At 43.3% G+C, this 11767-nt stretch overlaps 1 protein-coding gene across 2 annotated transcripts in view; it reads right to left on the bottom strand.

The window, feature by feature from the left end:
• Positions 1-1017: 1017 nt before the first annotated feature.
• Positions 1018-11767, bottom strand: part of LOC119720639 (transcriptional adapter 1-like) — a 13718-nt gene continuing 2968 nt past the window's right edge. The window contains exons 4-9 of one of the 2 annotated variants that reach the window (XM_038190404.1): positions 10814-10882; positions 9456-9565; positions 7913-8113; positions 4498-4646; positions 3389-3548; positions 1018-1360 (exon numbers count right to left, since the gene is read on the bottom strand). In XM_038190404.1, the coding sequence (XP_038046332.1) occupies positions 1205-1360; positions 3389-3548; positions 4498-4646; positions 7913-8113; positions 9456-9565; positions 10814-10882 (845 nt within the window). In that variant the 3' untranslated portion in view covers positions 1018-1204. The remainder of the gene's footprint in view (positions 1361-3388; positions 3549-4497; positions 4647-7912; positions 8114-9455; positions 9566-10813; positions 10883-11767) is intronic. The other variant, XM_038190405.1, reaches the window with a different exon arrangement.

Below are 11767 nucleotides of genomic sequence, written 5' to 3'. Positions count from 1 at the left end.
GGCATCCGAGCAAAGATGTCACTGGTCAACAGTCGCTTTCCTACCCTACCACTGGTGAACATGTGTTATGACATACAGATCCTTGTCATTTGATTGGTGGAACTCGCATCACGCGACATTTGTTAGGACTCCCATTCATGCCAGGGCTAAAAAAAGTCCCATTCCCCAATGGGGAATGGGACATGCTATTCAACAGACCATTCTTGTTCCATGACGCGGTAGTTTTGTGCAAATGCATGCTGGTGTGCGCGTTCAGCGTTGCGCTTAGCGCGTATTGTTCCAAAGAGCCAGCGCTACAGAGTTGGGTTCAAACATGTTCATGAAGGCGTGGTTTGGAAGAGAAATACCTTTTCCACCAATGGAAATAAAAGTTCAAATATATCAAATGACAAGGACCTATATGTCAGTTATATAAAACAAATGTGAGTGGCCTTAAATTGTGGAATGGGAGGAATATTATCACTCGGTAAAATCTGGACCTTTCCAGTTCACTCGGCTTCGCCTCGTGAAATGGAGAAGTCCAGATTTTACCTTGCGATAATATTCCTCCCATTTCACTCTGAGCCACTCAATATTTGTAATTTTGTATACTACGGGTATGTAAGGGGAAAGAGTGCCCTCAATGGTGCAGGCACAGTGCATATAGCAGACCCAGAGAATATAGCAGACCCTACTGAACCTAATCAAGCCACCCCAAACTCGTCTTCAGGCTCAACACTGGTGCACATTTGAACCTGTATTGTTATATCGTGCGCTTGGACACTGTAATTTCATTGGTCTAGGTTGGCCACGTGTCGGGACAATAAAAATGCATGTCACACACCGAGGGTGATATCGCACTGCGTTCATTGCGTGCGTTGTGCGCACATGTGGAACCTGCCGGCGCGCTAGCTCTACGCAATGAGAACTGCAATGTCAAACGCTCAGTCTCATGTCCGACAGGACATCAAAACCTTCAGTTATCAAAGGTTACATCGCAGTGATCTCACACAGTAAGTTACAACCATTTCTCTCTTGGATTTGCACGATATAACAAAGCAATCGTTGACTGCTATGATGTGGGATATGTCATTTTTAACCCCCTCGGGGCAAAAACGTCATATCCCACATCACAATAGCCAACAACTGGTACTGTTCTATCTGAGGGGACAGATTGCCCTCAACACTTCATGCGCAGAGCATATAGCCGACCACACTACGTCTGTTATGTTATCATCAGCTCATCTTGTTGCTGGGCTAATTGCTGCCTCTGGATTTCATCTTGGTGTATTTCGTCGTGATCTGGATGCCACAGTCCGACGATGGTCCGCTCCACTGCAGTACAGCTGACGGTGTGGGATTCCAGAACGCCGCGATGAACCTAAATCAGGATTAACAAATGCAAAAATGAGGACCTGTCCCATCTGTTAAAGGGAAAATACAACATTTGCAAACATCAAAAAATAAAACTACCGAATCATTTTGAAATACCTTGCTGGACTGTTAGTGAATGACAGTGTAAAGCATCCTGTAAAATCATGGCACCTGGTATACTGTCATTTTCAAGAAAAGTGGTATTTTTGTATCAATTTCGAACGCTGATCGGCCGATCAGCATTGGAAAAAAACTGGCTTTTTTTTTCAAATACTGGCCCCAGTTGACCATCGCACTTGTTTGCAATCGATTACACACCTATGGACGGGTACAAGCCCGCTAGACTGGTTCCCTGACCTTACAATTCCCCAATGTATGTAAACTGCTCTGTTTCTACTTAAATGGAGTCAGGGAACCAGACTACAGGAAAATGATTGTTTTTCTTGGTTTTTATAGCATTTTCGAACCCAAACCCTCAAAAAAGTCAGTGTAACTATATTTGCTATAATTTCCAACCCCTCAATTCCATCCATTTCTGAAAATTACAGCAAAAGCAAATGATGTATATTCCCTTTAAATGTGGGAATTGAATTTCACATTTAACCCTAACGTATCTGAATCCATCAAAATCCACACCCCTGTTTCGGAGGATTTCGGCGGAATCAGGATACCTCCATATTGAAAAAAGTTGGGGGATTTCGATGGATTCAGGACAGTAAGCCTAGTGGTACTGCAGGGTTTTGATGGATTCAGGATACCTCCATATTGAGCAGTTGGGGGACTTTGATGGATTCAGGATCTCAACAGATTTACTCGCGGCTAACTGGTGGATTCTGACATTTGTCTGATGGACTAACTGGCCACCAACATTTTTTTGCATGGCAAAATTAATGGATTTTGGCGGATTCAGGATACTTTCTAGTAAAAATACCCAAGGGATTAGGGTTATAGTGAGCATAACTGCCAGAAGCATAAAGAAGTGAAATGCTAATGAAATTTCTACATTCTAATCAGTCCGGGCATGGAGTTTTCAAAAAGGAACTTTTGACATGCCAACTGCATGGCAAAATTGGGTAAAAAAAAAGTCTAAAGCAACACAGAGACAGAAATTAAACAAAAAGCACCTGAACTATATTACATTGTGCTTATTCACTGAAGCATCAGCAAAACCATACAGTGCTTTGGTGGTTTTGGTCGCTACAGTGACTAAAGGGTTAACCCATTACTCACTGTAGCGCCTGAAACCGCCCTGCCTATTACTCACTGTAGCGCCTGAAACCGCCCTGCCTATTACTCACTGTAGCGTCTAAAACCGCCCCGCCTAGTATTCACTGTAGCATCCGAAACCACCCTGCCTATTACTCACTGTAGTGCCCGAAACCGCCCTGCCTATTACTGTACATGTAGTGCCCCAAACCGCCCTGCCTATTACTCACTGTAGCGCCTGAAACACCCTTTGCTTTTACTCACTGAAGCACCTGAATCCGCCCTGCGTATTACTCACTGTAGTGCCCGAAACCGCCCTGGCAATTACTCACTGAACAGACATGCAACTTTTCCTCGGATCCGCTGATTTCCTTGTTTTTCACTTCTCATTTTCACTTCTCCTGAAACCACCCTGCCTATTACTAACTGCAGCGCCTGAAACCGCCCTGCCTATTACTGAAGCGCCCGAAACCGCCCTGCCTATTACTCACTGAAGTGCCTGAATATGCCCTGCTTATAACTCACTCAAGCGCCTGAATCTGCCCTGCCTATTACTCGCTGTAGTGCCCGAAACTGCCCTGCCTATTATTACTCACTGATGAAGCGCCTGAATCCACCCGAGCACTAATACATGTACAGGTAGTACAGATGCTAATTGGTTAATATTTTGGCTGGTACATGTACATTTACATGTAACTGGCTTGCATTATAAAAGCAAACTTTACTTTTTACTTTAAGAGTATACTTGCACCCTGCACATGATTTGTTCCCCTCACCCCTCCACCTTAATGAGAAGGCAATCTGAAATAAAGTTTGATGATGCTTTTACCTGCAAAGCATCTAGCAAGTCATAGACTGATACAGGCTTCTGAGGAGGCGGGTTACCAGACGTTGCTTGCTGCATGACGGCGCACTGTTCACTGGTCTCTGAGTCTGGTCTGGTGACTGCGTACTGGCCGGATGCAGTTTCCATGTTGACGCCATTACAACTGATGACAAGGTCAAAGAAACGAGAAATTTATTGTTTTATTTTGCAAATTGTATACAGTGTTCAGTCTTAAAAACCAAATTAAGGAGTAATTGCAGGATACCCCACCACTCGGAAATACACCCCTAAAATCACTGGCTACGCGGTTGGAATCACTGGAAAAGAAACAATTCAAGTCCATTGCCAGCTGCGCGGATACTGAGTGGGGGTCCATTATTTGAGAACGAAGCAACACAAAAGGAATGGGATGCTGAAAAATTAAGTCCAAACCAACCACCCTGTTGGCGGCTACGCGGATACGGAGTGGGAGTCCCCTTGAATATGCTTGAGAACGAAGCAACACAAAAGGAATGGGAGTTGCTGAAAAAATTCTAAGTCCAAACCAACCACCCTGTTGGCGGCTACGCGGATACGGAGTGGGAGTGCAGTGGAGCATGACGCAGAGTACATACAAGTAGCGCTGAGGAGGTTTATTGAGGGCAATCAACCGTGACCTCGTAGCCGGCTACGAGGTGGATAGATTGAGTGGCGGGGTATTCTGCAATTATAAGTAATAAGTACAGTCGACTCTCGTTAATACAAACTCTGTTAATACAAGTTCTGGTTATAGCAAACGTAAAGCCTTGGTCCGGACTGTGTATTTATGTGCACAATGAATGGGACCGGAACTCCACAAAGTCCAAAATTCTGATATAACAAACATTTTGCCAAGGTCTGGCCAAGTTTGTATTAACGAGCGTCGACTGTGACATGTAAAGTTGTTTAAAGGTAACCGATCCTATAATCAGGAACCGGTTCCTGACATCAGTGGTTGGGTACTCGGGTACCCCGGTTCCGATGCACAGCCCTAATATTGATATCGCCAATATGATTTTTTATCATATTCAAATATCGCAGTGATGACAAAGATGCAATAATGTACATATAACGTCTAACCTTTCTTATGTTACCTTTTCTCACGATGAGACCGGTCTCGCGCCTGGCTTCTGAGCGACGGTAGTTGCAGAACGGCACCCATGTTGTGTTTGAATTTGCCGTCTCGCACACTGTAGCCACTGCGCCGAGTAATGACAGCACTGATCACGTTCTTCAGTATGTGCTGGTCATCAAAACACATACAAACAAAAACATAAGACACATAAAACTTTCAGACATAAGGCCCAAAAAAAAAATATTCGGTCTCTGGTCAGACCAAAGTTCCGGAATTGACGCGGCCAAAATTTTGCTTTTTTTTTTTTTTCTTCAAGCTTGGATTGTACAGACAAGGTGGGGTTACTATTTTACTTTTTTGGTGTCCTCATGTACATTGGTGTCCTCCATAATTTGCCTTGGTGCTTTCGATCATTTGCCTTGGTGCAATTTCCCATTCCTTGGTGCTCTTTGGTAAAAAAAATTGAGGAGGTGCGGAAATAGAGGGCGCTGTTGGAGCTACCGCGGAACATTTTGGGAAAAAAAAAAGATCGACGCGCATGATTAAAATCGACGCGCGCTCTGACCAGAGACCGACTTATTTTTTTTTTGGCCTAAGAAGTACAACTGTAAAGTGTGTTCGATTACTTCCCCTGCACTTGCTCGTGCTAGCGCCACTGCATTTGATTTACCTCTCAACGTGACTTTTCACGCTTACTCGAGCCTGGCCCAAGTAACCGACCTGCTGAGCCGGTTACTCGGGTAAGTATCCCATTAAGGCCCTGATAAAACATGGCTGCCACGTCCGGCGATGTACCAGCGGTGGGAAGTTCAAAAACATAAATTTTGTATCCAAATTACTCTGGAAGATGTTCGGAAATTTCACACATTGTGTTAACAGTGTATCTGAAGCAGCAAGAAAAAGTATGTCACCTTCAATATAATTATTTAAAACCAATCCACTTTCAATAAAAAGGGGCTCCGATATTTAACGTTTATTATTCAATATGGCCGCGTACGTCACTTGTACATCGTCCAGTGACCCAAGATCGTTTGTTTACTCTCACGTATTGCGCATGTGCGCAATAGAGGCATGCGATTTAGAGGCATGCGAAAGTGTGAGGGAGTAATTGAACACGCTGCATGTGAATTGTATCTTGGAGCTTAATTCATTAACCCTCATATTCAAAACTACATTCTGTGTCAAGTTGTACTTTCAGTCAACATCAATCAAGTGACTGTTTTCAACAGTTAAGAGCTCCCAGCCTGCATAAAGCAGGATTGACTGGCTGTGACTGTTTATTTAGCTTGATACAGTTATGCTTCGACTGTAGGTGATTTACTTGCTTGCTTTTATCTGTCATGTCTGTTGACTGAATTTGACTAGTCACAGTGCATGCTTGGAATATGATCTGACTGTTGGTGACTAGCCTGTGCAAAAGGCATGGCAGGGAAAGAGGATTGATTTTTTTGACTGTCTGTGACTGTTGAGATAGCAGGAGGGTTAAAGATAAATAAGTTTGTCATTTCATTTTCTTTGAAGTTGCTAGGTGTGAGACAGGTACTCTTAAAAAAAATGTAGCCTAGAACATATCAAAGGAAGACAGTAAAGATATCTATAGGACTTTTGAATGGAAACACAAAATGTACAAGTCAATCACAAGTCAATCGCAAAATCCTCTATTTTCAAGTTACATGACAAGCTAATCAAACAGACTCTAACAGAAATTCCTGTGTCATTGTTTATCCACTGGTATTTGTGACCTGAATGGGATTGACTTGTGACTGGACACGAGATTGACTCATGATTGATTCGTGATCGACTTGTGATTGACTCGTGATTAGACTGTGGTTAACTGGTGGTTGACTTAAGATTGACTTAAAGGGAATATACAACATTTGCAAACATCGAAAAATAAAACTACCAAGTTTTTACGGAATACCTTACTAGGATGTTGGTAAATGAAAGTCTAAAGCATCCTGTAAAATTATGGCACCTGGTGTGAAGTCATTTTCAAGACAAGTCAGGTGTGTTTACAAACACAAATGCCCCGCAACCGTGACTGTTTCCATGACATAACACCACTCTAACATCAACTTACATGTACCTTGGTCAAATGGAACGTTCATTGACAGCATTAGTGTCCTCTGTAGGTTTTATATGAATTAATCCCTAATCCCTATGATCTCAGAATAAATACAAGATTTCTATTGTTTTAGCCACTGTGACCTTGACCCTTGACCTTTCGACCCCCAATGCGATAGGCCTATTTGGATTACCAAGCACGATCCACAAACCAAATTTGAAGTTCATATGTAAAGTATTTCTCAAGTTATCGCGCTGACAAAATTTCTTTTGTTTTAGTCACTGTGACCTTGACCCTTGACCTTTCGGCCCCAAATGCAATAGGCTTCTTAGGATTACCAAGAACAATACACAAACCAAATTTGAAGTTCATATGTAATGTATTTCTCAAGTTATCGTGCTGACAAAATTTCTTTTGTTTTAGTCACTGTGACCTTGACCCTTGACCTTTCGGCCCCAAATGCACAAGGGTTCTTAGGATTACCAAGAACAATACACAAACCAAATTTGAAGTTCATATGTAAAGTATTTCTCAAGTTATCGCGCTGACAAAATTTCTTTTGTTTTAGTCACTGTGACCTTGACACTTGACATTTCGGCCCCAAATGCAAAAGGGTTCTTAGGATTACCAAGAACAATACACAAACCAAATTTGAAGTTCATATGTTAAGTATTTCTCAAGTTATCGCGCTGACAACATTTCTTTTGTTTTAGTCACTGTGACCTTGACACTTGACATTTCGGCCCCAAATGCAAAAGGGTTCTTAGGATTACCAAGAACAATACACAAACCAAATTTGAAGTTCATATGTTAAGTATTTCTCAAGTTATCGCGCTGACAAGATTTGTCCAGACACACACACACACCCACCCACGCACCCACCCACGCCGCGGGGCATAAAAATTAAAAAATACAGGTAGGACTTTTGAGGACAAAATTTAGATAAAAGTAGGACTTTTGCCAGCTTTCAGGAGTAGTTTTTGTTGACATTCACCCACGTCCATAGCGTCATAAGCCTCATTTGCCTAATTGGCATGTTCTGTACTCACAATACCATTGCTCCATCCTCAACTACATGTAAGCTATCGGCAGTACAGTTGCAGTACTCCTGCACCTAAGCCCTTCATTGTGTGATTTACATACATGTACATATGACAGTGTGTAACACTGTCACATGTGAAACACTGTCAGTGTGCAACACTGTTTTGAAAAATATTCAATGAGATTTAATTTTTCAGAGTTGTGTGACGAAAAAGTACGAGTTCAAGAAAATAAGTAGGAAAAGTAGGAATACTTTGAAGCCTGGGCTTGTATTTGACTTGTGATTGACTAGGACTAGAGATTTCAATCTCTGATCAATCTGCGTTACCTGCACTGAGTGTGTTATCAAGGGTATAGTAGCTCCTGAGACATTGTCGACGCCCCACTCCCACGCCGTCACAAAGACACGCCCGTGCAGCATGGCAGCGTCTGGTAAGAACAAACTCCGAGCGCAGAAGTCCAACGACTCTTCAACCTGCATGGCCACTGCGGGCGCCTTCAGCATGGGATCTGATGGCACAAAGCGATTCTGAAAACAAACAATTATAACAGTGGTATTGAGAGGCACTGCTAACATCTCTGGTCCACTATCCGCTCCGTTCACAAGTACCCCCTCACCGGCAAAGAAAGTACAGTTGGGGGTGACTGACCGACGCCATCTTGCCTGACTGCAATTTTGCCGCGACGCGTAGCCACCACTAGCACCGCATGTATATAGTACAACTGAATCTTCTGGTGCACGTGCGTCACACACAAGGAACGGTGCGCGTCAACCACCTAAATGTCCTGCCCATGGGACGTCGTTGCTAGGTAAAAGGGCGCCCTCTTTCGTTGGCACACGGAGCCCATAGGTGAGCACAGACATCAGGGAGCTTCTTATACATTGCCTAGTCTAGTTCCCGGACCTATTTACATAAAACTCTATGGTTCTTGAGTCTGGAGTCTTGAAAGGCAACTCATCCCAACCGGTGAAAACTAGAAAGCAGGCGAATACATGTTTTCACCGCTGGACGTAACCCCGCCCACACCTACATAAAATTACATTGATGGGCCCTTTAACCCTAACAACCCTGAGCCCATCAAGCTCCAACAGCGGGTTTTGCTTGATTTTGGCAGGGTTGGTACCGAACACTGGCCAGCTGGTGTTGGACTTTGATTGACTGGGTACCAAAGGCCCAGGGAGACCCTGTTGAATTTTGTGAGGTTTGGGGCAGAAGATTTGTGAACACGTTGGAGTTTGAGGGAGTTCACTGGCATTTCTTCGTGGGTATGCTCACCCACGGTCCTCAGCACAGTTTGTGGTCAAATGTGCATGTACATGGGAGTTCACAGGCATTTCTTCGTGGGTACGCTCACCCACGGTCCCCAGTACAGTTCCTGGTCAAATATATTGCTTTATTTTGTTAGGTTTGGTACCATCCCTATCCAATCACTCGACAATGCATAGGCCCATCCATACCAAGTCAATCAAACTCCAACAGTTGGAGTTTGGCAGGTTTAGTACTGTTCCCCGTACAAGGCCTGTTGGAGTTTGGCAGTTTTGGTACCAGTGCTTACAGACCTGTATGCAGCTGTTGAAATTTGTTAGGTTTGGTATCCTTTCTAGTGCAAGAGCCTAGGGGGTTAGGGTTAATGCTTCTTTCAAACCTCAATTTTAAAAATGACCAAAAGAAATGAACTTGCACAGGATTTAAACAAGTAACCTCCGAAATACCAAACCGGTGCTCTATCATCTAAACTATCTAGAAGCAAATGAATGTTTGTATGCTCAGTGGCAATGGTGCCCATAACCACGCCATCATTTGGCCCTTTTTTTTTAAAACACTCAAAAGCACATTGCTTAAGGTTGACCTTTTGACCTCAAGACTGACCTCAAAGGTGGGTCTGACCAGGACTTTCTTCTTCTTTGGTGGTTTGCTCTTCTTGGAGGCCTTGTCTGAGCTGCTTGACAAATTGCTGCTCTTGACCTTGGCCGCCTCTGCTGGGAAAGTGAGAAACCTAAAATGACTATTGCAACAAAGACTTACAAAAAAGTTAATAAAAGACAGGCTTGTGAGATATTGGATTATAGAAAAACCATGATATATCTTCACAAAACTACCGAGTATACGATAGTGCCAAGTTCCTTTCTGGACGGACTATTATGTCATCAAAATAATGTCAGATATGTAATAGGGACAAAGCGAACAGAGGGCAAAGACCCAAACAAAGGTCCAAGCAAAAGTATTGGTTATAAGTCCAGCACCCGATTTCATCAAACTCTTCGTAACTTACGATGCATCGCAGCGATGCGACGCGTCGTATCTCTACGATGCGTCGCAGCTGCGACGCGTCCTGCGATCCATTTCACTAAACACGTCGTAAGTGCGACGCGTCGTAGGTGTATTTATAGCACAACTCGGTGACTGTTTTATGTCTTTAGTCAGCGCACAGTAAATAGTCGTCTGATATTCAACAAAGAGTCGTCGGATCTCAGCTCGAAATTTGTTAAAACGTAAAACAAAATGGCGGCCTTGCGATGCAATTTTGAAGGAAAACAAGCTCTCATTGGACTGTATAGCTACTTTGAAATTTCAACTCTAATATTCCGGTCTAATTCATAATTATTCAATGAATTTTCTATTTACAACTTTACACACATTGCCTCGGTATTATAATCTCGTTAATGTAATGTTTGTGGCATAAAACTGGCTTAGAAATGACTCTTCTTATTTTGCGATGACCACTAGACACGTCGTAACTTGCGACGTGTTTTAAGCCGTTGTCAAGGAACTTACGACGCGTTCAACACATCGCAACTTTAGTGAAATGGAAGATACGACGCGTCGCGAGTTGCGACGTGTTACACGTCGTAACTTGAGTTGCGACGCGTCGCAGCGCTTCGTGAAATCGGGTGCAGCTCCCTAATTTTCACTTATAAATCTAGATACACCATGACCACAAATAATTTAAGCAGTTACATGTGCATCCATGTACATGATGTACTGGGATTAGTCTGGGAGACCATCGCAAGTTTGAACGTATTCGAAAGACGCCTGATGCTCACGCACAAGGGTGCTATGGCACAGCTTTGTGCACATTCAGGATAAATACATTGTACGTCGTGCGTACTTCGTGCGCGAACCAGTACAGTGAGCACACGCGGTGTTCCGTCCAAGGGGCTCTCAAAGTGGTACAAACGCGCCCTCTTTTGTTGGCGCACGGAGCCCGTTGTATTGTTTGAACTCACCTGATGATTCTGAACTAAGCACTTGACATCTTGTCAATACTGTCACCAGAAACTCATTGTGCAAATGAACTGAAACAAAAATAGAAAGGACACAAGTATGTACAAGGTTTTATTAGTTTTCAACATGCTAACAAATCTACAGATTTGTTACTACAATATCCCCACAGTACTCCCCCTAGTCCGAAAATGTGGGACTCTTAATACTGTGTATCTGTATGAGAGTCCCAAAACTTAGGGTACTGAAAACGTGCAACATAAGAGAATAGACTGGCACAGTCCAACAACCCTTTAGTACAGCATCAGTCAACTGTGTCAAAAGAAACATCTGGTGCCGGTCTATTTCTACACATCTCTCCATAGTCTGCCACCAGACCATTGAAGGGTCAATCTTTCAAACAGCCTGACATGTACCAGTCTAGTCTTAGACCTTAACCTTACAGGGGGGGGGGGAGGGGCAGAATCCGCCCCCCCCCAACTTTTTACGCGATAGCCTCGAAAAATTTTTTTCGCGACCCGAGCTGACTTTTTAGCCTCAAGCCTTGCACATTTTTTAACACCAAAAACATAAAAATCGGACCGCGGGTTGCCGCGCAGCGAAAATGTTTTCCCATATACGTAGTGTACACAGAGCAGAATTACCATTCGTGCATATGAATAATTAATTAGCCATAATTCCAAAATCCTTTGACCTATAGTCATGAAATTTCTTTGGTATGTTCATGAAGAGTTGTTCTATGCATGTACTGAGTTTCAAAATTTTTCTTCATTTGATGGCTGAGATCTTCGCCCCCCCCCCCCCCCCCCCCCCCCCCCCCGGCTGAGAGATGGTCAAAACAACCCAGCCCTTTTAGGGTTCAATTAAGATCACTTGGCTTCACTCTCAGGGGTAAATTATTGAAGAAAAGTCTCATTTAATAATTGATTTGAGACTTCAAACTTGGCTGGTGAAATACT

This window comes from Patiria miniata, unplaced genomic scaffold, assembly GCF_015706575.1.
Source record: "Patiria miniata isolate m_02_andy unplaced genomic scaffold, ASM1570657v1 HiC_scaffold_9, whole genome shotgun sequence".
Classification (NCBI taxonomy): domain Eukaryota; kingdom Metazoa; phylum Echinodermata; class Asteroidea; order Valvatida; family Asterinidae; genus Patiria; species Patiria miniata.
The sequence above is the reverse complement of the archived record's forward strand: the minus strand, read 5'-3'. Positions and strand labels throughout refer to the sequence as shown.